This window comes from Pithys albifrons, chromosome 10 (assembly GCF_047495875.1).
Source record: "Pithys albifrons albifrons isolate INPA30051 chromosome 10, PitAlb_v1, whole genome shotgun sequence".
NCBI classification, from domain to species: Eukaryota; Metazoa; Chordata; class Aves; order Passeriformes; family Thamnophilidae; genus Pithys; species Pithys albifrons.
In genome coordinates, this window is record NC_092467.1 from 23075477 (window position 1) to 23101886 (window position 26410).

A 26410-nucleotide genomic window follows, 5' to 3' on the forward strand; every position below is an offset into this window, starting at 1 on the left:
CACCAGAAGGGCAGAGGAGCAGTTTTTGCACACTCAAAGGCTGTTCTGTGAGACTGTTGGCTGAATGCTGGGACTCTTCAGTCTGCAGTGCTCTTCTGTCCCAGGGGGCCCTGGCAGAGGTCTCAGGGTGGGGATGCTGTGTGCTGGCTCTGTTCCCTCTCCCTGGCTGTGGTGAATACAGTCTGGGGAAGCCGACTGTGGACAGCTGGACCTGCAGCTCATCTGCTGCTTGGGGGAAGGGAAGAAGGAGGTCCTTCTGCTTCTGCTCTGCAGAGACCCTGAAGCTGATGGTCTGCAGTCTGCTGTATTCAGCACAAGGCCCTCGTCCTGTTCTGTCAGCAGTGCACCTTAGTATGGAAAGCATCGCTCTCCCAGTGTCAAAACAGATGCATGCCTGGAGCTGCCCATCTCTCTTCCCCCTTGGGTGCAACAGGCTGGGGCATTAGTGGGGCTGCTGGGAGCCCTTGGACTTGGACTTGCCCTTGGACTGGGACAGCTGCTCTGCACAGCCCCTATGAGATCTTCTGGTCTCCTGTCTCTGCTCAGCATTGTCCTGTTAATTTTGGGATTGCAGTATATTTCAGCCCTGCGTGCATGATGATTGCTGAGGTAAACCAAGCCACTGCCCCTGCTAGCTGTGCTGGCTGTCCCCTGGGGCTGGAGGCTGTCACAGAAGCAACATCTGCCCTGTGTAGTGGCAGAACATGGACTGGGCTGGGTCCTGCCTGGTTGAAAGGGCAGATGTGGGGCAGAATTTTGCCTGTTCTGCATGAAGGCTGTACTGTATTGCTGCTGCTGCAGGCCAGGAACATCTGAAGGCCCTGGGAGCTGCAGGGCCATCTCCTCTGACCCATGCCAAGCTCAGAAAGGAGACGCCTGAAGTTGGTGAGCCTGTACTGGTGGTAGAGAAGCTGCTTTATGAGTTAATAGACTTTTTGGCTAAAAGCCATCTTGGAAGACTAAACACCTGCTGCTCAAGCACAGATAAAAAGCTGAACTGGGGCTCCAGGATCTTGCAGCTTGTCTCATTTAGGAGTAGCAGCAGAAGGAGTTGAAAGGTATTTTGATAACTGTGTGTTACTACTGATATGGAAAATGCTACCTGCCAATGAGTTGAACCAAGAGCCGGAGACAGAAGTTGGACAGCTTTCATTATGGCTGGGCACAGCTCCTCTCAGCTGTAAGGTTGTCTGCTGCAGGGAGCTGAAAGGAGCATCTGAAGGGAGAGGGAAAGCCTCTGCTTGAGTAAGTATCCAGGCATGGTGCAAGGAGAGGCCTCGGAGACAGGATGCTCTAAATGGGCACAAATTCCGGAGAAGGCGGTGGGGGTGGGGGAAGAAGGGGAAGGCTGTGGACAGCACAGAAACTACTCGTGGTGTTTCAAACTTGTGGTGCGACCAGACCAAGATTTTTCAGTGATGCCGTTGTGGTAGGGTGATTCCCAGTGTTTCCTAGCAATGAAACAGAAAGGGTGGTGTGGGGGGAAGAAGCCAGAAATAGGCTGCAACGGACGGTGAGCCACACCAACGGGCGGGAGCGCGGAGCAGTCGCCGCAGGTGGGTCAGTGGAAGCGCTGCCTCCCGGCATCGGGGAGCAAGGGCGGAAGACACGCCGAGATACCCTGTCCCTGTGTCCCCGGGGGTGCTCGGAGGGTCCGCGGTGCCGCGCTCGGAGCCAAGGTCTGAGCATCCCGGGGCGGCGCGGGAGGCGTTGCGCACCCCTGGGGGTGGCTGCATCCCTGGGAGCCGCCTCCGCAGCTTCCGCTGCCTGCGGGACTGCCCTCCCCGCCCGGCGGCTCCGGGGCGGGCGGCGGCGGCGGCCCCGCCCGGTGCGGCGGCGGCGGGCGGAGTCGGCGTGCGGGCGCGGCCCCGTCTCCCTGCGGCTCTCGGCGGTGCGGCGGCCCGGCCGGCTGGGCCCCCCGCAGCCCCGGGCATGGGAGCCCGCGGGCCGGCGGCCGGGGCTGGAGGAGGAAGAGGAGGAAGAGGAAGAGAAGGAGGCGGCGGCGGGGGCCGCTGACCGGCGCCGGGGCGGCGCGGCAGCCCCGAGGCCGCGGTGAGTGGAGCGGCGCGGGCAGGCCTGGCCGGGCGGGGGAGGCCCGGGATGCGACCGGGGGGATGCGATCCCTGTCACTGACGGGTGGCACCGCCCCAGCTCGGGAAAAAGCCTCATCTTGAGGTTGTTTCTCATTTTTAATAAGTTTTTGCGGATGCCGGGAACAGGGAAAAATTAGGAAGGCAGGGGACTGTTAGTTGTGCTGAATGCGGCCCCTCGCCCCGCTGTTGGCCGGGAAGTGGTCACCTTTGGTGGCACCGGGGCCATCGACTCCCGCCGTGCCTCCCTTCTCACAGCCCTGGGATGTCTTGTGAGAAGGATGGAGTCTGTAGAGATTAGCGTCCCCTCCAAAACGAGCATCACCAGCCCCACGGCATGCACCGAACCATCGTGAATCCCTGGGGACCAGCTCCCCAGCCCAGGTTGCTTTAGCCTCTCACACTCTGCAAAGATGCTGCGGTGGGGGCAGATGACATAATATTTCATAACCCCCTCCTTAGTGGATGTTTCTAAGCCCACTCATGTTCGTGGTGCCCTGTGGCCACCGTTCGATGTTGGAGTTTGATACTTGCTTTTGTTCCTGTTGAGCGTCGCTCTGCACTTGCCTTGTGGACTGCCCTGCCAAAGGGCCCCTAAAAAGCCACTCTGATTTTTATTTATTGCCTCTTCATCTTGTCATATACTGTTAGTATTTTGAGGGAGAGTTTCTGGCAGGTGTTGGGGGCAGATAGGTCTCTACATCAAGGGCTGTGCAGGGTGACAGGGCACCATGACTGGGAGAAAGTTTGGGTAGTAACAGCAAAGCCAGCTTTTCTCCAGAGGGCAGCTTTCTAAAAAAGACCTGGGTGAGGGCTTGGGCTGTTGATACATGCCAGGAGACTCCTGTCCCTGGGGAGCCTGCTCTGCATCCTGCAGAGGGAGGGTGGACACAGTTGGGATGTTGGGTTCAGAGTCTTTTCTGGCACTTCCCTGCCTGCAGTGGGCTCCTGCTAGCATCCTGCTGCCTGACAGGGTCAGTCCTGCGACTGGGAGAGGCAGCGCTGGGAAGGGCCTCATCTGGGACTCTCCAGTGACTGTCTCAGCTGGTTTCCCGTCAGGACTCTGGCCTAGCTCCAGGTGTCATGTGGGAGATAAGGGGACCCTGACTCTTGGCAGTTCCCAGTGTCCCAGGGGGCCACGCTACCAGCAGCAGGAGGAGAGGATCTGCGCTGCTGGCTGTAAGCCGGACCCCCCTGGACATGGCTGAGAACCCTGACTCCGGTGGGGCTGGGATGCCGTGCTTGGCTTGGTGTCAGCTGTGCAGCTGCTCTCCCAGTGGGTGACCCAAGGATGGCCCCTGCCAGCATGACTCTCACTGCTGGCCCCACTTTGGTGCCGCTGCTGGGGTGTAGTGCCATGGGGAGGGAGCAGAAAGGGGATTGGGGAAATGGATGCCTCAGAAAGGGATGGCAGATAGGGGTAGCTGTGATGCTCTTGAACCATCCCAGGCTGGCCATGTGTTTGGAGAGCATGACCTTCTCCAAGGGCCCTTGGAGATGTGGAGGTGTCCCCATTGTCTGTCTGGGTGGGGAAAAGGGAAGGGGAGTGGGTCTGTGCTGTTCTGGTCTTATCCTAGGAAAACAAGGAGGGCACTTGCTGTGTGGGGCTGAGGACCTCTTGTGTCTTCAGGGCTGTGCCTTCAGAGCAGGGGTCCAAGTGCAGTGTTCCCCCTGGGGTGCTCCCTGGCATACCAACCTGCATGAAGCCTGTGCTTCTCCTGCTGCTCCATTGTCATTTGGGCTGGGGCTTGGGGCTTGGGGTATCCTGAGCATGGGGTGTCTTGGCAGGATCAGGACCGTGGCTGGAGCCGCCCCTCTGCCCCACTAAGTGCACATGTCTGCCTGCCCGTGTCCAGAAGATGACCAGGCTGCTCTTGGGGGTGACCCTGGAAAGGATTTGCAAGGCCGTGCTGCTGCTCTGCCTGCTTCACTTTGTCATCATCATGATCCTCTATTTTGACGTCTACGCGCAGCACCTGGACTTCTTCAGCCGCTTCAACGCCAGGAATGCCTCGCGTGTCCACCCCTTCTCCAACTCCTCCCGCCCCAACGGCACCATTCCCAGCTATGGGCCAGCTGGTGCTGAGGCCCCATCCCCCAGCACCAAGCCCAGCACCAACCAGTCTGCCACTGAGAAGCCCTTGCAACCCTGCCAGGAGACACCTCCCGGCTTAGGTGAGACATGTTGGGTGAGCATTGGGGATGAATTTGGGCTCTGACTCCCAGCGTAGGCCTGAGGTGGCTGCCCATGGGTGATATCCTTATTCCCTGGGCCCTGGATATGACTTGTTGGTAGTCCCAGGGGTGAAGCAGTAGAGAAATCCCAGCCTAAAATTGGTAACCTGGACAGCTAGTTTCAGGTTTTGTTAGCCCAGTCTCTCTGCCCCTGTTTAGGAAAGGTTTTGGGTGGCCTCTGGCCTTGGCAGGGCTGGTTCCCCTTGCAGGTCCCCTTCACTGTTTGCTTTACTAGCCTGGGCAACAGTAGCAGGTGACCATGACCCTGACCATGTCCTGTCCTGTGGGCATCACCCTACCCTCCCTCTTGCAGTTGGGCGGCTGCTCATTGAGTTCAGCTCTCCCATGAGCATGGAGCGAGTGCAGCGGGAGAACCCTGACGTGCGCCAGGGCGGCAAGTACACCCCCCCAGACTGCCTGCCCCGGCAGAAGGTGGCCATCCTCATTCCCTTCCGGCACCGTGAGCACCACCTCAAGTACTGGCTACACTACCTGCACCCTATCCTGCGTCGGCAGAAGGTGGCTTATGGCATCTACATCATCAACCAGGTGAGGGGCAGGGGCGAGGGGGTGGCGGGGCTGGAGTGGGGAAGCAGGCATCACTGAGCTCTGCCCTGCAGTTCGGTGAGGACACCTTCAACCGGGCCAAGCTGCTCAACGTGGGGTTCATGGAAGCACTCAAAGACGACGAGGAGTATGACTGCTTCATTTTCAGCGATGTGGACCTCATCCCCATGGACGATCGCAATCTCTATCGCTGCTACGAGCAGCCACGGCACTTTGCCGTTGGCATGGACAAGTTTGGGTTCAGGTGGGTGCCTTGGGGAGCTGGGATGTTTTTGCCCAGACAGGGCTGGGGTATCTCACTGGGATGACATCACGGCCACCAACCTCAGTTGTCACCTGGGGCAGGCATGAAGTCACTGGCTTAAATTGTGGACCTGGGATGGGAGAGGGCACAGAGCCCTGGGTAGGAACATGACACAGCAAACTGCTGGTGTTTGTACCTGGGGATCCCCATGGGGCTGACCTCCATGATTGCCTGTTCCTGGGTCTGACCTGTTTGCTGTCAACCTGCAGGCTGCCCTATGCTGGCTACTTTGGTGGTGTCTCTGGGCTGAGCAAGTCCCAGTTCCTGAAGATCAATGGCTTTCCCAATGAATACTGGGGCTGGGGAGGAGAGGATGACGACATCTTCAACCGGTAGGTGTCAACCCCTCACCAGCACTGGCTGTTGGGGTGTATCAGGGCTCCCTACTAAGCATTGACCAAACACTTTCACCAGCACTGAGGTTCCCAGTATTGTGGGGGTTGTGCATGGGTTGTGGCACATGTCAGGGAGGTATTGAATTACCCTCCACCTTCATGGATGGAACTGGCCCTTCCCAGGGTGTTGGGGAGCTGTGGGGCACCCCTCTGCCTTACCTGTGGCTGAACCTCCTCCAGCATGGTATGAGCTGCATCAGTGGGGTGGTGTGCCTGTGTGTTCTGCTCCAGGCCAAGGCTGGGATGCTAAACCTGGGTGTGTCTAGGGCTGAAATGAAGAACTTGTAAGCATCTCAGTGGTGGCCATGCAGCAGCTACACAGTCATTCCTGCCAGCAGCCGGCAGGCAGCAGCACAGCCGCATGCAGAGCTGCGATGAATCACACACACACACACATACCAGGCATTGGATGCCAGAGCTGGACAGTGTCCACCTCATCTCCCGTGGGTTCCCCCACAATACTGCCCAGGGAAGCAGGATGCAGCCAATGGCACATAACCAGCCTGTAACAGCTGGATGAGCAAAACACCCTGTAGGTGCTGTGGGCAAGTGGCATGGTTGTGATTTCCATGTATGGTGGGCTTGAGGTGAGGGACAGGCAGCGTGTAAACCCCTGGAAAAGCTTCAGGCAGCCCCTGACATAAGGGGAAGGCTCTGAGAGAAGGGCTATGCAGTGGCATTTGGGGAATGTAAAGGGCAGGGGCCATGGAGGGAGGAAGGGATGGATGACTGCACAGGGATGGCTGCCTGTGTGCAGCACAGGCTGACTGCAGCTAGTGGGAGTGGTGCTTTGGGCATGGTCTGCTGTGGGGCATGTGGCCCCCTTGGTTATGACACGGACCTGGGTGTGGCCTGGCTTTGTTCATCTTGGCTTGGCACAGCGTTGTTTAACCAGGGGCAGGTTTTTTTGGCCTGAGGTCTGATCCTGGAGGTCTCTGGGCTGGGGAATGACCCTCCCTGGTGCCCGCACACTGATTCCCCCCGTGCTCCCGGCCCCCAGCATCTCCCTGAACGGCATGAAGGTGTCGAGGCCCGACATCCGCATTGGGAGGTACCGCATGATTAAGCATGAACGTGACAAACACAACGAGCCCAACCCGCAGAGGTGAGTGAGCCACAAAGGCTGGGGCAGTCGGGATGCTGGACAATGGGCTATCACTGGGCTCCCCTGCTCTACTCACCCCCAGAGGTCTGGCACTGCTGGCGCTATGGAAAGACATCCCCCCATCCTCACCTTGCTCCTCTCTCTACCAGATTCACCAAGATCCAGAACACCAAAATGACGATGAAGCGAGATGGCATCAGCTCACTGCAGTACCGGCTGGTGGAGATCTCACGCCAGCCCATGTATACGAACATCACGGTGGAGATTGGCAGGCCACCGCCCCGCCTGGCCCGTGGCTAGTGCTGTCACTGGGAGCCTCTGTGCCTGGGCTGGCTGGGCACAGCGGGTTTTGCCCCAGCTTGAGAGCCAGGACTGGACAGGGATATTTTCTGCCTACTCTGCTGCCTTCTGGAGACGGCTGCCCCCCAGCCGGCCCCTCAGTCCCCAGAATTTCTGTCCCCCCCATCCCCACGAGTGTGTTTGCAGGACCCCTGCCCCATACGTGGTGTGTTGGTGGATGAGCCCGGCTGCCCTGTGAGCAACTCCTGGCCCAGAGGGAGGGGGCAGCCCCAGGCCTGGTGAGGAGTCCCCAGCCCATGCCAGCTCCTGCTTGCACCATGGGTGGGGAGGGTGAGATCCCACTGCTCTGTTAAGAACTAGGGGCTCCCCACCAGCACTGTGAGAAGCGGGGTGCAGGCTGCCCCCTTTGCCAGTGCTGGAGCCTCTGCTTCCCCAGCTGGGGATGGGAGCAGTCCAGGCCCCCTCCTAGCAGGCAGGATCAGGGCGAGGTTGCTGCCCTGGCTGGTCATTGCCTATGCTGCTGGGCATGCAGACGTGGCTCGCTGTCTTCCTCTGCTTTAGTCTGGTGCTTAGAGCCGGGCCCTGTCTCAGCTCTGCCAAACAGAGACCTCTGGTTAGTGGAAGTCCCTCGCTGTGCCTCAGTTTCCCCAGGGCTGGGTGGATGGCAGCTGTGTCCCATCCCCCTTCTCCAAAGGCAGGTGCTGTGTGTGTGTGTGCAGCCCTTCATCTGCACCTGCCCTCCCTGCTTTGGCAGGGGGAATAGGGCTCATTTGAACCCCACAGCCCCTCTTGTTGGGGACTGGTGCAGCCCTCCTCTAGCAGGGAGGGATCTTTCCCCTTAGAGTCTCACCTTGTCTGCCTTCCCCTTTCCAAGCCAGGGGCAGGGGAGCTGCAGGCAGGAGTGGCTGAAGTGTGCAGGTGGAAGCTCCATGCCCCTCCATGGGACTGGGAGCCCTGGCATCCCCAACACCCCACGGGGCGCTGGGAGCAGTGGGGTTGAGAATGGGACAGCACGCCAGGGCTGGGGGGCACTGGTGACTTTTGTACATTTGAATGTCTGACCCTTTTTTCAGCGTACATTGAATGCAGTGTTCGGTCATAGAGACCGGGGGTTTTGTATTTAATAAAAGTTTGAAAAGTTGACAGGGTGTCTGAGGCAGGGTCAGAGGGTGGGGGAAAATCACCATAGGATGGAGCAGCAGAATTGAGGAATGGGGGGAGCAGCCTTGTCTGCCACCTCCACCTGCAGGCTGGGAGAACCCCTGCCTCACCCTGCCCATGCTTGGAGGCCCCCCAGCTCACTCAGGACTGGGAGTGGCCTCATAAACTGCCCAGCCTCCACTAGGCAAAGTGTCCATGGCATGCACAGGGTAAAGTCAGTTCCCCTCACTGTGCCATGAACACTTGCTGCCCTTCACTCCCCTTGGGGACAATGCTCTCCCGCAGCAGGGATAAGCCCGTGTCCTCCATGCTCTGCCTTTGCTCCAGCTGGTTTTGTAGGTCCAAGTAGAGCAAAAGGCTGCTCCGTGCCAATACCTGGCATTAGTGGGAATGTGGTTCCCTGCTTTCCAGCCCCTCCCTCCCCCTCCATGTTTCCCAAAGAAGGGCACAGCAGGACACAGCCTCAGGAATATAAATCTCATTAAAATCTAGGATACTCAAGAACTCTACACCAGGAGAGACACTGGCATAGGCAGCGCTGCCCGGCGACACTGGTACAGGCAGCGCTGCCCAGGGACACGCGCGTTATTGCTAACAATTAAGAGGTGAAGAGTAGCAGCGTGACTCAAGGGGCAGGGCACGGGCACCATGCGGGAACCTGCACCCCTCGCCGTGGCACGACGGGGGACCTGGGATGGGGAGCTGGAACATCCTGCTGGGGCTCACTGCCCACTGCCTCCCACCACCATGCCAAGCTGTGCCGTGTCCCTGTGTCAGCCTCAGGGCTGCAGCATGGGGAGCACAGGGTGCTGGCTGGGAGGAGAGAAAGTGGGGTGGGAAGAGTCTCACCCCATCCACCCCAAATCAAGAGCTCCAAGCCTTTTGGCTGGAGCTGGAAGACAGATTTAAAACCGCCCGGCCTTTGCCAGTGCATCCTACTCCACTAATACTTGTTGGGGACTGAACATCCCCAGATGGCTCGGAGCAAGTGGGCTGGTGCAGCCCTTTGTGTCTCCACTGGTACCTCTTACTAACCAGCAGCTGGGGGAGGCCATCCATTCTGCTCCCCCTTAGCACCATGGAGGGTCCTCCCCTGCCAGTGCTGGGGCTGCCTGGGAGAGCTGGACCTCAGCCCTGTCCTGTCACCCCCCGGCCAGGCTTAAGTACTCCGCAGCCTCCTGCCCCACTGCAGGGCAGACAGCAGTGGCAGGCTGTGTCCATGCTGCTTGTGGCTGTGCCCAGCTTTGCAGGCGATTCCTGGTCACCCAAAAGGGTACCCACAGCCCCTAGTGGGACCACAGGGTGGAGGGGTGCATGGAAAGGAACATACCAGCTCACCTCCTGCACAGCCCCATTGTACCATGCATGTGTGCATGCCCACGTACACTACGTGTGCCCATACTGTATCTGTGAGGGACACACACATGTGCACGTGTTCTCTAAGTGCTTGTGTCTTGTGCCGTGAGATCCCATTGCCCATGCAAGCAGGATGCTTGCCCCCCACGTCCCTGTGCTGGCCCAGTGCCTGGCACCACTCCTGGCCATGGCCACATGTGAGATGCAGTAGGAGAAGGCTACAGTGGGTGCCCACCCAGGCTGGGGTCCCTGCAGTGCCAACCCCTGCCATGATGACCTTGTGCACACAGAGGTTGGGATGGCTGCAGGCAGTCCTGGCATGCCCAGCCCTGGTCCCACCCCACATCCTCCCCATGGGAAGGTCAGGAGGGTGTCCCATGGCAGGGCAAGCTGCCTGGCTTGGGGAGTGGGAGCCAGGGAGCATCCTGCCCGCCCCCCTCCCCCCCCCCCCAATCCTGTGTATCCCCCAAGGGCAGGGCCCCTGCAAAGTGCCTCTGGCTCCCGGCCCTCCTGGGGCTGTGCCCCCTCCTCTCTTGTCCCAGCGTCGAGCACATAGGTTACCGTAAACACGAGGGTTAACGAACGCCACGGGGCGGGGAGCGGGAGGGGTTAACCGGCAAGGAGGTGGGGGGGGTCTCGGGTATGGGTGCTGAGAGCCCCCCGTGGTCCGGTGTGGCCCGGAGCCAGGCTCCGCCAGCGGAAGGTGCAAAAAGGGTTAGAGGGGGTGCGGGGATTGCGGGGGGTCACAGTCTGGAGTCCTGGCTGTGGGCTGAGCCATTACTGCCCTGCACAGGGGATGCAGCCGCTGCCTCGATTTGGCCTTTCTCTGGCTGCAGGGGCTGCACCTCCAGGTGGGACTCAGTGGAGGGGCTGAATGCCGGGGCATAGCGCCCGCTGCGGTGCTCTGCCAGCGCTGGGCCCCAGTCCTTGCTTGCCTTGGTAGCATTTTTCAAGCGCTAGAGAGAAAGGGAGAGGATGGGGACAAGGTTAGCGACCACAATGCTTCCCAGCTCCAGCCTACATCAACATACCAGCAGCTTACAGGGGTGCCCAGAGATGTGGTGCCCCAAAGATGCTGCCTGCATACTGCCACTGCTGACAGCTCCAGTGGGGTGAGGGGCAGCCTTGCAGGCAGGCCCAGTTGGGATGCAAACAAGGGGGTCTAGCCCCTGGCCACCCACCTCAAGCAGTGTGTCCCCTTCAGAACGGCACACTTTGTAGATGGCATAGATGGGGATGCAGATAACAGAAGAGAGTGCCATGAGGAAGCCAATGCTGATGGCCCAGGTAGGGTAGACATACTCGTTGTAGGAGATGGGCCGGTACTGGATCACTGTGAAGATCAGGATGAACTGGGAAGGGATAGGCAGGATCAGCCAGTAGGGAGAAGCCAGCCCTCTCTGTGCCTCCACAACCACCCTATTCTGCTCCATCCCTGCTTTCCTGCAGCCCAGCACCCGCCTTCCCAGTGAGTGTCATGTCCTGGTGAGCTCCTGGCCTGCTCCCCCCATGGTCCCATGCCCCACAGTCACGATGCTCACAAATATGATAGCAGGTGAGATGAAGCGCCAGCAGATTTGGAAGAAGAGTGGAGGAGGAAAGCCCAGCATCATCTCAATGTCCTTGAAGTAGTTGCGATGCCCTGGGGAAACAAGCGGTCATCAGCCCAGGTGGGACCCTGAGCCCTCTCACACTCCACCCACCACCAGCTCCAGAGCCCTTGTGGTGAGATCCACCAGCCTCCTCAAGTCAGAGCTCCCTTGACTGGCCAACAACCTCACCAGCTAGCATATAGCAAGCAAACTGCTGACTAGCTAGAAGTTAGCACACCCCCTTCTCCACTGGTTGGCTGGGTCAGCCCTGCTGGCTGGCTGATTGGCTGTAGGCAGCTGCACCTACCGTAGATGTACATGATGGCCACACACATGATGCAGGAGATGATAACCAGGGAGAAGCTGGCAGCATAGTTGTCCATCAGCAGGAGCCAGTAGATGCCCGCCTGTAAGACAGACCCATTGGCACAGCTGCTCCAGCAGTACCACTGCAGTTGACAGGGCAAGGGCACAGCCATGCTGTGTTTGGGCCAGCAACACACAGACCAAATACCACCACAACAGCTGGCATGGCAATGCCTGATGCCAGGGTCAGCATTGAGACACTTAAGTCTGGATATCATCACCAGTGTTGGCATAGCAAGACAAAGTGAAGGCTGTCACTACCACCAGGGTGGCAACAATGTGGACATGGCTGATGAAGGTGGCCATGGCAATGGCACCCCATCACCACAGTTCTGTAGTCACCTACCTGCGTGGTGAGCGGGACGCCCAGCAGGAAGCCTGCCACAGCTACTCCCAGTGTTACAAAGGTCTTCCTGCGGATGATCCACTCGTTGCCCACCTCATCCACGATGGCTGTGACCAGTGTCTCCAGCAGGCAGAACTGTGCACAGGGCAGAGGGGGCGAATGTCACCTTGGCCCCACCATGCCACACCATCTGAACTTGCTGGTCCCAACATGACCTACCTGTGTACCCAGTCCCAGGAGGATGAGCATGAAGAAGAAGAGGATGGACCACAGTGGTGAGATGGGGAGCAAGGTGAGGGCCTCAGGGTAGGCGACGAAGGCCAGGCCAGGGCCATGGTCAGCCACTTTGGAGACATCCACGCCCAGGTGGTTGGCCATGAAGCCCAGGATAGAGAAGATGACAAAGCCAGCATAGACACTGGTGGCGCAGTTTGTGATGCTGATGATGATGCTGTCCCTATGGGAAGAGGAGTCAGGGCCAGCAGCAGATGAGAGAAGTAGTTGGCAGGACTGGAGGTGCCATAGTCAAGCACTCACCGGTAGCAGTTGTTGTGGAACTTGTTGTAGGAGGCCATAGTGATAAGCCCACCCCAGGCACAGCCCAGTGAGTAGAAGATCTGTGAGGCCGCATCACCCCACACCTGTGGCATGGTGGAATGGTTAGTGCTGTGCCCCCGGCCCCACTCTGCCCGAGCCACCCACCACCCCTCATCCCTGCTCACCTTGGCATTGAGGATCTTGTCCCACTGGGGCGTCAGGTAGTACATGATGCCAGTGATGGCCCCCTCCAGTGTGATGCCACGCACGAAGAGGATCGTGAGCACCACGTAGGGGAAGGTGGCCGTGAAGTACACCACCTGTGGGGCAGCACCTCAGTGGGGCAGGGCCAGGCAGTAAGTGTGGCCTGTGCAGGGTGCGGCTATGGACCGTGGGTGGACTTTTGGTCCATAGTGTGGAGCAATAGACCAGCAGGAAAGGATACAGTCCAGGGTATGGTGCGGGAGGTGGGGCCATGGCCATACGGGAGGAGCTGTGCCCAGAAGGGGTGGAGTCATGTCCACAAGGGGACGTTCATTGCCAGTAGGGGAGGGGCTATACCTAGAGGGGGCATGGCCATCTACACAGGAGGCATGTCCCCACCCAGAGACTCAGAGAGGGAACATGCAGGTACCTTTCCAGAGGACTTGACGCCCTTGATGAGGCAGAGGAAGACCACGACCCAGGAGACGCCAAGGCAGCCCAGGAGGGGCAGCCGCACTTCACCCAGGTTCCCTATGTCATCCGACAGCTCCAGCACATACCTCCTATACACGGAGTGGGGAGCAGTGTCAGTGGGGCCCCATCATTACTACCTCCTCTCCCATCCCCTGTCCCACTCCCTGGTACCTCCAGTACTCCTCGCTGGGGCTGGTGCGCTTCTGGGTTGTGTTGAGGAGATGGGTGAGGTTGAGGGTGGCGCGGCTGGAGACATTCCCATCTAGCACCCCTGCACAGTCAGGCGTGTTCCAGGGGTTGCTGCAGTACGTCCAGGGCAGCACGCGCGTCATGGACACAAAGAAGTAGTAGAAGGCAATACAGATCACCACGTTGTAGTAGATCCCGATGTATGTGGACACCACCATCATCCCGTAGCCCACGCCTGGGAACAGCACCGGGGAGGGGTGAGCGGCATGGTGCAGCAGCATGGCATGGGCACGGCACGCAGCATGGAGGGTTGTGGCAGGGGAGGGGTGGGCAGCATGCGATGCTGACAACAGCCTTTCAGCCACACTGTGGTTCAGTGCCCGGCTGTGGCACAGGGGTGAGGAGCAGTGTGCATGGGATCCTCTACCTCCAAACAAGCCCAGTGGTGCTGAGGCAATGCACACATGCTGCAGGAAAAACCTTGGGATCTGCAGGTCTAAAGACTCACTGGCTGAGGCTTGCTCCTGGCTACAGTGACTTTAGGGCTGCAGCTATCTGGTGGCATGTGACGGACACCACATAAACACAGGGAAGCATACCCCAGGCTGAGCACATCACGATGCAGAGCATGCAGGAGAGTGTGCACGGGTAGCTTGCACTCAGACAGGACATGTGGGCACATCAGCCATCAGCCAGCCTGCAGGTATGTGTGTGCCAGGGGAGCCAGTAGCATGGGAGCACCCCACTATGCCAGGAGGTGCACCTGGAGCAGGGTCCAACTACAGCAGGGCAAGCACATGGGCACAGCACTCACTGCCTGTAGTCCAGGGAGAGGACTGCAGAAGCATGCCCACAGCTGGACATGCCACAGCCACCCCTAGTGTGTTCAATGGACCTGAGCAGCCTCTGCAAGAGTGACGTGCTGGAGACACGTGTGGCATATGCAAGGATGTCTGTGTAATGCCTGCAGTGGCTGCCAGGGCTGGGGTATGCGCAGGGGTGCATGTAATGCGTGCAGGGGACACCAGGCAGGCTGTGTGTGCAGGGCAGCGTGGCTGGGGCATGTGCACAGGGGATCAGCGCGATCCAGACAAGGATTCATGTGCAAGGCACGTGTGTGCAGGGCGGTGTGAGCCACAGTTGCCTGCACGGGGCCATGTGACGTGCCAGAGGAGTGTGTGCACCCCACGGTGTGTGGGGGTCATACCAAGTGCCGAGCACTGTGACAGCAGGCATCCCATGCTGGCATGTGCCAATAGGGACAGGCAGCTCCTTACCTTTGAACATGGGACTGACTCTCCAGACGCCAAGGCAGCCCTGGCTGGCAAACTGTCCGAAGGAGAGCTCCATGAAGAAGAGGGGGATGCCGCAGAACACCAGCATGATGAAGTAGGGGAACATGAAGGCACCTGGGAAACAGAGGATGAGTGAGCAATGACTCTAGGCATGGCTGAGCTTCCCATGCCCTACTCCACCCCAACAAGCACCACATGGTGCTAGGGCACACATCCCCACACCTGCCCAGAGGCACCCCACTCCCCTGTCCCCCTGACACCCACCTCCCCCATTGCGGTAGCAGAGGTATGGGAAGCGCCAAACGTTGCCTAGGCCCACGGCGTAGCCCACGCTGGTCAGCACGAACTCGATCTGGTTACCCCAGTTGCCACGCTTTACACTCTTGTCCTGCTTGCCCCGTTCCCCGGGCACAGCGCCATTCTGTGGAGAGATGCCACGGGGTGTGTCAACTGGGGACCCCCCCACCAACTCCATCGGAGAGGTGACAGCCACTGAACAGGGCTGGGTGGTCCCCGGCATCCTTCCCCATCCCAATCCTATGCCAGCCCCCTGCTGCCCGCCACACACGGGCAATGCCAAAGAGGGGGAGGGCAGTGGTGGCAGCCTCCCGCTCCCCCTCACGATGAATGGCTCTGCCTGGAGCCCGGCTGCAGCAAAGGAAGAGTCTGCAACTCATACAAAGCAGGTCTGGGCGCCTGAGCACAAAGGGCTCTCTGTTCCCATGTCCCCCCTCCCTGTGCCCAGTGAGAGAGGTCCTGCTGGGTGGCCACTACCCACAGCTGGGGCAGGAATTGTGGGACCCCTGGCATGAAGCAGAAGCCCCGGCTCCACGGGAAGTGAGGTGTAGTGACTAGAGTAGGCAGAGGGCCGGATGCCTTCCTGGAAAAGGCACCCTGCCACAGCCAGGGTCCTGCCACCAGCTCAGCACCCAGCAAGGGCACCATGCTCGGGGCAGCTCGCAGGGTGTTCCACACAGGTGGGTCCCCTGGGTCGACAGCCCCAGTGCCAAGCTGTCCCTCGCTGCAGGGAATTGGGGAGGGCAGAAGGGGGCAACAAAGGGCTCTTTGTGCAGACTGCTGCACAATGTGAGCTCACACCAAGGAGGACAACAACAGCAATGAGTCGCCTGTCACCCCTGGCAGGGATGGCACCCATCACCCCATAGCTCTATGTCCCAGCACAGCCCTGGGCTTGTAATAATGTCCTGCCTGGATGCTGTGGAACTGTGGCAGGTTGGGCTGAGGGCAGGTGGCATTTTGGGCTGCAGGGGTGCCCCAAGCCCTCCCTTCCTGACCTGAGGCCAGGTAGTGGGTGCATGGGGTGAGGGTGCTGGTTGCCAGTCCATGACCCCACAGAATCATGACCCTAAAGAAGCAGTAAAAGGTGCTGGCAGCCCTAGGAGCATGTTGGAGCTCCACAGTGCCAGTCTTGTCACCACAGACACCCCCATGCCCATGTCAACTCATGCTGTTCCTCCTCTCGCCTCTCTCCTTCCATGTGCCCCCTATGATGGCTGATGCTGGCAGTGAGTGGGCCACAAATGGGAGCCGTCACTTTGGATCTGCTCACGCCAGCGGGGTGCAGGCAGCAGGCGCGGTGCACCTAACCGTATCATTTGATTAGGGCCAGCACAGCCGGGACGTGATGCCCAGAGACTCCGGCACCGCGCTGCCAAACAAAGCCATCTGCTGCAAACGGGGCCCGCACGCGCCGCAGGCTGCAGGGGGGCTGCAGGGGCACAGGGCTGGAGGAGAAGGGTGATGGGGGGATCAGTGGGTGCTTTGGGCAGGGCTATAGAGGCAATACACTGCAGTGCCCAGCCAGGGAGTCGGAGTGCCCATGCCTGACTCCATGAGCAAAGGGTCTGTCAGAAACAAGCTCACAGCAGCTCGGGGTGCTGGCAGAGCCCCCTCACAGAGGAGGTTCTTATTGTGGGGTTCTGTGCAGGAGCAGGGCCAAAGGGTCCCTAAGTTATGGGGACAGGACACTGGCACTGTCCCCATGCTAGGGCATACTGCCCACTCGACCAGACTGATCTGATTGGGAAGCCTCTGATTAAGCTGCTCACACTAACAAGGCTCCTAATGAGAGGCACAGCCAGCAGGAAGGGGGGCAATGCTCCAGGCTCCCTAACAAAGGGTCTGGTGGGGGAACCACATGCACTGCATAGCCCTGGCTCAGCCTGGAGCCCTGATGCCCAAAGGGGGCCCCATCCCTGTCCCAAGTCACCACTCTGCTTAGGCTTCGGCATGGCTTCACCCCCATGCTCGTTGGGGCATCCCAACTTTGAGCTGTCTGGCACCAGTGCAATGAAACTGTCATGCCTCTGCTGCTCCCCCCTCCTTTCCTGAAGCACTGGGATTTGGTGCACTTGTCCCTAATAAGGGGGCAGCCCATGTGTGTCCATGCATTCACAAGAAAGCACACGTGCGCAAACACTTGCATGCTCACCCATCAGCTTGCTACTAACCCCCCTTCCCCAAATCTAGGAAGGTCACCCTGTCCGTTACACTCATTAACTGCCCTCCCAACCCCACATGGTAAAAGAGAGGAGGACAGATTGAATCCAGACAACTGAGAAGATGAAACTCCCTCCTCTCCCCACGGTGCGAAAGGGACAGAGATGGGATGCAAAGGGAGAGCTGCCACCCAGTAACTATGCAGCCCCTGGAGGGGCCATGTCCTGCTCCCAGGCCCCAGATTTTCCATGCACATAATCCCATGCAAGCTCCAAAAGGTGTCTGGCTTGTGTAGTAACATCAGGGGGAGGAAAGATGCCCCAAGCACCCAAAATGGACATTCCAAAAGGGAACATGCAAAATGTCCCAAAAGGGGATGTTCAGAGTGCCCAGGGCATCCTTCCTTCCCCTTCCCCAGGGAACTCCCCATACACCATGGACAAAACTTCCACAGCCCAGCAAAGCAGGCATCATCCATCACCCTGCCTGGCACCAAAGGCTTTCTCATGCTAAGCAGCATTGCCTCACACAATGACAGCTTGGCTGGGGTGCCCGGATGCCCCCCACTTCCCTAAGGGGGCCCTGATTTATGGCTGGGAAGCTTGTGGGGGTGGCAGGGTCAATACTGGAAGGGGTGTTGTCATGGGAGGCATTTCTAGCATGATCCCCCCTCTCTTCTCCCCCCCCATTCAAACTACCCACACGGGGGTATTTCAACCAGCACTCTGTGGGGCATGACCATTATCCAGCCCCCCAAACCTGGGAGGGACCCCTAATTCCTTCATCCAACCTCCAACAGGGCTGTCAGGACTGCTTCAGCAATGCCAGCACAGGGTACCAGTCATCCCCTGATGTCATCAGCCTGATGTCACTGGTCATTGCCATGGCAATGGCAACAAAGTCATGACTGGGTTAGGCAGGGGATGCTGATGATAGAAATAGATGCTAATTACACCATTTGCCACAATAGTGGGTTTTCCAGGGCAGGAAAGTGGGGTGCAGGATGCCTGGGGCAGATGCCTGAGGTGGGGGTCCTCATGGGTGGAGGGGTGGAGTCACTTGAGAGAGGGAGTGTCCTGGGTACCCTCATTTGGCTGTCCACTGATCCTGGGTGCTGAGGGCCCTATAATCAGACACGGCACTCCTTGTCCCTGGCACGCAGGGTAATGAATCCACAAGTGTCAGCCCAGCAAAGGTTGCTGTGCCCTGCCAGCCTGCCTATCCTGGCTCTGTCAGTCCCACTGGCACATCCTAACTCTCCCTGCCCTCTCTCTTTGGTGCCCTGTCCCATGTTTGCCCCTGTCCCAGTGTAGCAGAAGCATGTCATGGAGAAAAAGCATTCGGCATGACCTCAGCAGTGACAGCATCTCCCATGGATGCCAGGTTGAGCACAGGCAAGGGGACACTCCCAGGGTTGGGGTGATGCAGTGACAAGTGGATGTCCAAATCCCAGGACCTCCCAGCAGTATTACACAGCCCTCACCACCCCTCAATGCAGGAGGGTGCCCAGCTCTAGCATGCTCTGCCAGTCTCCTACAGCAGCACCAGTGGTGCCCTGGGGAGCCAGGACAAGCTTTGACATTTCTCACTGATGCCATGAAAGGTAAGAGGGTGGGGAGGGGAGAAGAAGGATCTTTGCTATACTCTGTCCCTGCAGCACCAAGCTGCAACCCAGATGCTGTGCAACTTTTTTGCAAAATCAGTAGGCTCCAGAGATAACAAACACACAGCTATCAGTCAGTATCTTCTTGCTCCCAACGCAGATGAGGCCATGGAGGGGTTTTGTGCCATGTTGTACCCACCCTCTCTCCCCTGGGGCACCTGTCCCTGGCTGTGGGGCTTGGGGGTACCTCTCCCACACACCATGGCACAAATCTGCAGCTGTGGCTCAGCCCTGCAGAGCTATCACCCGAAGCCAGTATGAAGGGTCTTGGAGCACTGTGGTGGTGGTGGGACAGCACTGGCACGGCCCTCCACTCTGCCCCCCAGACCCTGCTCTCACCTGGTCACTGACCTGCTGAAAGGCTCCAAGGGGGCCTCGCTGCTCGCAGCTGCCATCCGGGGGCCCAGGCTGGATGGCTTGGTGAGTCCCCGGCTTCATTGGCACCTCGGGCTCCGGTGCAGCAGCCGCCCACCCTCCCGTCTTCCCCCGCCCACTGCCTCCAGTGCTTGGCACTGCTCTCCACTTGCCTCTCGGCCAGGCCCGGCCCCTTGTTCCCTGCCCCGACACAGCAGTGGCATCCCACCATGCCACCTGCCCCGGCACCATCCCTGTCTGGCCCACACTGCAGGCACTCCTGTGCTGACAGTAGACCCCCACAAGCGGTACCCCCACGAGCCAGCTGCCCTCTCTGGCTGGTGCAGGCAGGGCAAGAAAGCACAGACTGCACAGCAGACTCAGCCCTGTCCCACTTAATGAGGCCTCATTAGCAGGGTCCAGCTGCTCACAGCCCCACACGCTCCAGTGGGCAGCACTGCCCTCCCCACGAGCACTGCTGCCCATCTGTCCAGGGCCAGGAGCTGCTCTTGGAGCATGGCAGAAGGCCACATTCCCTCAGAGCCCCCTATTCCCATGCCCCAACACACCCAGCCCCACACATGCATTCCTGTCCCTATGCCCATCATCCATGCAGCAGCCCAGCCCTGTATGCCCAACCCCAAAACTGGGCACTCAAGGGCTGCAGGGACAAGGCATGGGCCTGCTTAGGGACAGGGGTGCAGAGACAAGCCTGTCTGCTGGCACATCCCCAGCCTGGTGCCACGCTGTTTGACTCAACGTCATACCGCTGGCAACATCATGGGGTCTCCATGGCAACCCTCACAAGGTCACTACCCCAAGGGGGACCATCTGGCTGGCAGGGGGGCTGTGCCATGACCCCTCCGCTGCCCAGGCACCCCACAGCTTCCCTGCTCGCTCCCTTGCCAGCATTGGGTGGAACCCTGGTGGGGTGCTGTCTCCCATAGGAGAGCAGGCCTGCACAGGGTGCCCCCCAGCCATGCTTGGGGTTCCCCAGCTGCTCCCAGCCCTGTGTCCAAGTGAGGCCAAGGCGCCAACGAGGCATGATGGTGCACTGAGGGTGGGAGGACAGGCCGGCGCTTTCAGGCGACCATCTGGGGTCTGGGCAGTGGCAGCCGTGGGCACACACGTGAACAGCACACGTGTGCAGGGTGGGCACTCAACCCCCCCACATGCCAGCACACTCTGCTTGTCCCTGTCCCTTCCTGCACCAGCCATACAGTAGCTTGGGATGTGCCCCACCTACAGGATGGCAGCACCCGACTGTGGCCCCCACCAAGTATGCAAGCCCAGAGCCATCCCACACTGTGCCAGCCCCAGTGACCCTAGCCCAGTCCTGCCCTACATGCATCCAGGCACCTCCGTGCCTAGACACCTCACAGGGTGTGTGGGAATCTTACAAGCATCCCTCCATGCCCTGGTTCAACTCCATCACTTTGCCTGGGCCACCTGTGTGCTACTGCTAGATGTCCTACCCCGGGCATGACGCTTCTCATCCCCTTCACAGCAGCCTCAGCACATCACAGCAAGACCCACAGCCCCATCCTGGGACGTGGGAGCAAAGTGCTGCTCTCCTGGCAGCCCAGCCAGCAGACAGAGGGGACAGCCAGCTGCATGGAGACACCACTGGAAATAAAGGGCCCGTAGCAAGACCCTCACCTTCCCCGGCATTCTGATCCCCACTCTGGCTGGCTGGCGCTGCTGGGGCTGAACTAGAGACATGGGGGTGATGGATGCATGGCAGATAGCCACAGGTCTTCCAGCCCTTGTCAACATCCCCTGACAGGGCTGCACAGTGACAGGGGCAGGAATGATACCCAGGGACCTGCCACAGGGCCACTGTCCCCCAGCCAAGTGCTTCCTGACAGGGCTGCCTTTCTCTGGCCCCATTCTACCAGGGCAGACATGATTCTCCCAAGGCGTTCAGGCAGAAAAATCCCCCACTAGCCCCCCCATCACTGCCCCTTGGTATTCCGGGAAGGGCTCCTGCAGCCAAAAGCCACTTCCGCAGCTCCTGCCGCCGGCCGGTGGCACTGCGCCGCTGGGGGTGTCTGGGACAGGCAGGGCCCCCACAGCCCTCAACCCCCAGCAGGTCAGTGGGAGCAGCACCCCTGTGTCCCACCAGAGTGGTCTTGGGTGACAGCAGGAGCCTACCTGAGCAGGGCACCCTGTAGCCAAAGGCTGCCCAGCCATGCCAGCAAGGCAGCCCTGCAAGTCAGGAGCCATTGGTAATGATGGAGCCTGAACAAAGCACCCTGAAAACAACAGAACAAAATGTCCCTAAAAGTCAGGGAGGGAGAAGCTGTCAGACCCTCCCTGCTCCCCTGTGGCTCCACAGGGACTCCCTCTGCCTAGCCACACAGGGACTGATCCAGACCCTGGAGGTGCTCTGCAACCCACTGGGCATCTGCTGTCAGTATATCTGTGGGGTTTGGGAGCAGTGGGGTGGGCACTACTCCTCCTCTTGCCTGCTGGTTTGGTGTGAGCAATTTAAGCTTCACAGGGGTGCCTCCAAAACACAGAGCCTGCAAAAGCAGGACACAGCACTGTCGTTCCCCAGGCTCCAGCCCATAGGGGAAACTGAGGCACAGCTGCACATCACCGAGCTGCTGTCTCCGTCATCCCCATCATCCTTGTCACCCCCCTAAGTGGAACACAGCAGGCACCCCAAGTCCCACTGCAAACCTGTCTGGCCCCAGAGACTGCACACAATGCTGGCCAGTGGTTGCATGGCAGGAGTCCGACAGGGCTGGGGGTGGTGGTGGTGGTGGGAGCTGCACCTGCAGGCAGAGATAAGAGGACAGGCAGGGACCAAGCCTTACGAGGTTACTGGCAGGGCCCTGGAGACAGGGCCAAGGAGATTAGCTCCCTTTTCCAGGGACCCAGGCAGTTCAGTAGTCAGTGCCTGGCCCGCTGCAGCTGCTCCTGAGACTCTCAGGATGCAGGGATGCTCTAGGACTGGGGATACTCTAGGAGCAGACATGCTTTCACAGGGACCTGCCCTTTTCCCTGCAGCCCCCATAGCAGCACACTCTATCCCTACACAGGGGTATCCTTGCACTCTGCAAACAGGGGAGCCCTAAGAAGAGGGCCAAGAGCCAGGGCGGCCAACACAGCACGTGTCAGATCCTGTTGCATTCAACACCCTGGCCCTGGGGTGGGCTGGTCAGGTACTTCTGAGAAGTGGATTAAAGATTTACTGGGAGTAGGTGGGTACTCATATCTCTGGTTCCCTGCCGCCAGTGTCAGGCTCAGCCCTCACCCTGGTGTGATGCCGATAGCTCTCACCAGGGTAAGACAACATCAGCAGCACAGAGTCATGGCAAGCACCATGTGCAGAAGTGCATCCCCACAACAGACCTCTGATCATGCCCAAATGCATCCTCAGCACCTCCTTGTTCCCAGCCTGTGGCTTCTCCTGGAGAACTCTGCCTTCCTTTCCCACCGGCTGCTCTGATCCCTTCTCCACTGAGGGCCAGATGGGTGTTGGGCTCCCTGCTGCAGGCACAGCTAGTGGGGCCATACTGGGACACCCAAGTGGAGAAGCTGCATGCACGCAAGTGCACTGGAAGCACTTGCTGGAGCATGCCGCTCCCCTGGCTCTTGGCTTCCCAGGCAAATCCTGGCTTCCAGCCCTGCGGCTGGACTGTGCAGCTATTTCAGGAAGCCCCCAGGGAAGGGGAGTGCCTGGTGACCGTGTCAATCCCAGCATTCAGCTCCCATCCTTTGGGAAAAAGGGAAAAAGCCAAGCCCAGCCTGGGCTCACCTGCCCAACACAGCACAGCAGCCTGTCACAAAACCCTGAGCTCGGGGCCCCCAAACCCCTCACTCTACAGCAGAGCTGGCACAAGCACAGAACCATTGCAGCCCTCTAACAAAGACAAGCAGTGGACACATCTCGTATTTGCCTGGAACACCGAAGCCATCCCTGGTGCAGGTGAGCATAGGGCAGCTCACATTGCTTGTGAGGATGGAGCAACGGGCACTACACCAGTGCCTGGAGAAACCTGGCTCTGCCCATGCACCATCCTATCAGCCCAACCCAGGAGAATCCACTGGATGGAAGGAAAGGGGAAGCAGCCACAATCCATGCCCCTCTGGGGCCACCTTGCATGGAGAAGCCCCTGCACCCTTTGCCAGTAGCAGGTTGTGGAGCCACCTGCCTGGAGAGCTGGGGCAGGCAATAAGGCTGGGCAGAGCACCTGAGATGGGCAATAGCATCTCCAGGCACAGCAACACACCACACCTGAAGAACCCCACAGGCAGCAGGCTCATGAAGGGAGAGCACCAGCCTGACAGTCATAATGCCAGGGGAGCACTGGGTGGCACAACCCCAACTGAGGGTCCCAGAAGGGCACGAAGCCCTACAGAAGCCCCGGTGTGTCTCTCCCTGCACTGGGTTCTCCAGGTCCCAGAGGCAGTGGCGCATACCAGCCCGCTCCCTCCACCCCAGCACTTACCAGCAGCCCCTCGCTGCACTTATCGGCCATTCCTGGAGGCTGGAGGACAGTGCCGGCTGCCCAGTGCAGGGTCCCTTGCCTGCCCGCTCTCCGTCACGCTGACTGCGGCACCAGCACTAGTGTGCTTCAATCCACCGTCAGAGCAAGCTGGGCAGAGAGGAGAAGACACCAAGAGAGACGTGACTGATGTGGTGGGCACGTCCCCGCCCCAGGCCTCCTCCTCCCTCCAGGAACCACGGGGCTCTGCCAGGCAAGTTGCTCCCCTGTACCTGCTCACTGGGTAGCAGGGATGGTGGAGGACACAGGGCCCAGGGCCACGTGGGCTGGCAGTGGGGTCTCTTTCTGCTGGCTCCCACCCACTCCAGCATCTCTGAACCCCATGGCACCCACAGGAGCAGCAGCTCCCAGGTGTTTCCCAAGAAGCAGTTAAAGATTTACCCGGTGTGGACAGACGACCTTGCGGGCAGCTGGCTGCCGGCCCCCCAGCAGGTGGGCGTTGGGGGCTGAGGGCAGGAGCAGGGGCCCCTGGAGCTCTCCCCCAGCGAGAGCTGCGGCTGAAGTGGCTGCGGCATACAACAGTGCCGAGACTGGGCACTGAGCGGGGCCAGTGCAGGGCTCAGCTGCCACGCAGGACACAGATGGGAAACGATTGCCTTCTGCCCTGGTGCATCTCATGCACGTGCAGCTCAGGGGGGCCGAGCCGCTGGGCTTTGTCGGGTGCCAGGTGCTGCTGAACAGGGCACAGGCAGCTGCCTCCCCGGCCCTCACCCCTGCCCCAGCCTGGGGCTGCTGGAGGCCCCAGGGGAACACTCAGGCCTGACCTCGCAATGAGGGACAGACAGTCTTGCAAAACACCAATATGATTGTCTGCAACAGCACCGGTGTTTGCATATCCCACACCAGTGCTTGGTGCCTTTGGTGGCTGAAGAAGGACCCCCGACCCCCACCGATGGTCTCTGACCACCACAACAAGCAGTCAAATACCTCATGGCCCATCCCCATGCTGTCTTGACTCTGGAGAGATCAGCAAAAGAGTGCAAGGCCCTTAAGACATGGGGAGGGAGCATGGCCAGTGGAGATAAGGGGCAGGAAGCCAGGGGATGCGGGGCGAGCCCCCAGCCCCTCCAGCGCAGACAGGCTGCTGCCAGTAGATACCACATTTCACCGCCAATGCTCTCCCCAGAAGTGACTGAATTTCCAGGGTAACCGAGATGTCATCCCTGACACAAGCCTGGATCCTTGCATGGCACGGCGATTTCACAAAGGTGGGAGGCACAGGACTGGTGGCCAGACTTCACCTATCATCACACACCTATCACCAGCCAGCCAAAAGCTGCCCGCCCTGCGGCCATGAATTCAGACCGAGGATTCCTCCCGTGTCCTGGGAGGCAAGAGTGCCCAAGGGGCTGGACGGCTGCCACTCCCCTCGGGGTCTCCGCCAGGCACTGATAAGGCTCCATCACTGCGTAGATGCCAGTGGCCTTGGCTCCCAGCCTAGCAAGAAGCAAGCGCGTCAGCGGCGGGGTGGCACTGAGACGAATGCAGGGATACTCGAGGATGCAGCATCCTCGGGACAGTCCAGCAGGGATGGGGATGCAATCTACCACGGGGTGGCTCTCCCGGAGCTGTGGGATGCCATGACAGACAGGAGGGCAGGACAGCTTGTACCTAGAGACGGCACGAGTGGCACTGTGGAAATGGGGAAACCTGGGCACCCACAGAGGCTCATAGACAGGGTGTCACACCTCGGCGAGGGAGGCAGACCACGGCATCCTGGAGAAGGCCACGGATGCCCGGCCGCAGGATGGAGCCCCCCGACTCTTCTCGGCCAGCGGGTGGGCGACCCGAAACACCGGTGCAGCCGCTGCCACCTGCAAGGCCATTTCCTCTGCCAGCATCCGTCTGGCCCGCCGCAACCGGGGTTCGCCGGTACCCACGGGAGGCTGGCAGCGGGCCGGCCTGGCGCCGCCATGCTCCTTCTCCCGCCCCGCGGGGGCGGCTCCGGCGGCGGCCCCGGGGGCAGCGCCCGCCGCGACGCGCCCGCCGCCCGGCTCCCCTCCGCCGCCGCCGCCCGGTGCAGTACGGTGGCGGGGGGGCCGGTTACATCAGCCGCCACGTGGTGGCTGCTCTGCCGCCCCGCCCCGGCACATGCCCGTGGAAAATTACCGCCAGCCCCCCCGCCCCGCCACCGGGCCGGGCCGCCCCGGTGCCCGCCGCCCTCCCCGGGTGCAGCGGCGGGGGTCCCGCTCTGCGCGCGGCGCCCTCGCGCTCCCCCGGCACCGTGCCGCCGCGAGAGCAACAGATGCGGGACCGCCCAGATGCTGTCCCGCTCCCGACACCGTCCTGACGGGTGGCTGCTCCCGGTGCCTCTCTCCCGATATCCCCGACCTCGCTGCTCCGGAGGCCCTCGCCACCCCCGTCCCCTTCCCGCCTCTTTCCGGCAGCCCACCCACCCCTCTCCCGTCCCATCCCCAGGGCTGCTGCGGCCGCCAGACGGGCCGGGCAGCCGGTGCCGGCGGAGGTGCGCGCCCCTTACCGTGCCCATGCCGCCGCCTGGCCCCTCCCGCCGCGCCGGGTGGGCCCGCGGGGACGCCGCTCCGCCGCGCCCAGCCCTGTGTCGGTATCAGTGCCGGTGCCGTACCAGGCCCGGAGCCGCCGCCGCCGCCGCCGGTGCTGCCGAGTTAATGAAAGTTTGGAGGTCGGTGGGGGCTGGCACCGCCTCTCGCCCCCGCTGCCGTGCTCCGCCCCCCCGCTTCGCCGTGCTCCCCCCCCTTTTTGCCGCGCTCCCCAGCGCCCCGCCTCGGCACCCGCACCCGCGCCCGCAGCGCGCCCCACCGTACCGGGGGCACCGCGGGCACCGCGGAGGGCGGGAGCACGCGCGGTACCGCGGGCACACGAGGTACGGATCGTACGCACGCACACGCGTGGGCACAGGGGAACACACGGCACACACGGAC

General features: G+C 60.5%; 2 protein-coding genes across 3 annotated transcripts; one reads left to right on the forward strand and one right to left on the reverse strand.

The window, feature by feature from the left end:
- The first annotated feature begins 1822 nt into the window (after positions 1-1822).
- On the forward strand, positions 1823-8139 carry B4GALT2 (beta-1,4-galactosyltransferase 2). Its single transcript, XM_071565846.1, has 7 exons — positions 1823-2052; positions 3879-4265; positions 4639-4874; positions 4946-5136; positions 5406-5528; positions 6592-6696; positions 6846-8139. Exons 2-7 carry the CDS (start codon positions 3950-3952, stop codon positions 6994-6996), a joined length of 1122 nt encoding a protein of 373 aa, XP_071421947.1. The 5' UTR covers positions 1823-2052; positions 3879-3949; the 3' UTR covers positions 6997-8139.
- A 481-nt stretch (positions 8140-8620) lies between these two features.
- On the reverse strand, positions 8621-26162 carry SLC6A9 (solute carrier family 6 member 9). Of its 2 annotated transcripts, XM_071565844.1 has the most exons (14): positions 25990-26162; positions 23454-23600; positions 14781-14937; positions 14499-14630; positions 13204-13456; positions 12989-13121; positions 12540-12674; positions 12355-12458; positions 12037-12274; positions 11818-11952; positions 11413-11512; positions 11055-11155; positions 10695-10865; positions 8621-10469 (listed from the first exon to the last, which is right to left on the reverse strand). In XM_071565844.1, the coding sequence occupies exons 2-14, from the start codon at positions 23481-23483 to the stop codon at positions 10257-10259; spliced, it is 1902 nt and encodes a 633-aa protein (XP_071421945.1). In that variant the 5' UTR covers positions 23484-23600; positions 25990-26162; the 3' UTR covers positions 8621-10256. The 2 variants fall into 2 exon arrangements, with proteins under 2 accessions (XP_071421945.1, XP_071421946.1); XM_071565845.1 differs by lacking the exon at positions 14781-14937 and having other exon boundaries at positions 25990-26161.
- Positions 26163-26410: the final 248 nt, after the last annotated feature.

Coding starts and splice junctions, on each gene's coding strand:
- B4GALT2 (XM_071565846.1), top strand. CDS start 3,950: ATGACCAGGCTGCTCTTGGGGGTGACCCTGGAAAGGATTTGCAAGGCC. Junction 4,875..4,945: donor GCATCTACATCATCAACCAG/GTGAGGGGCAGG, acceptor TCTGCCCTGCAG/TTCGGTGAGGACACCTTCAA. Junction 6,697..6,845: donor AACGAGCCCAACCCGCAGAG/GTGAGTGAGCCA, acceptor TCTCTCTACCAG/ATTCACCAAGATCCAGAACA.
- SLC6A9 (XM_071565844.1), bottom strand. CDS start 23,483: ATGGCCGATAAGTGCAGCGAGGGGCTGCTG. Junction 13,122..13,203: donor CCCAGCGAGGAGTACTGGAG/GTACCAGGGAGT, acceptor CTCCGTGTATAG/GAGGTATGTGCTGGAGCTGT. Junction 12,275..12,354: donor TTCCACAACAACTGCTACCG/GTGAGTGCTTGA, acceptor CTCTTCCCATAG/GGACAGCATCATCATCAGCA.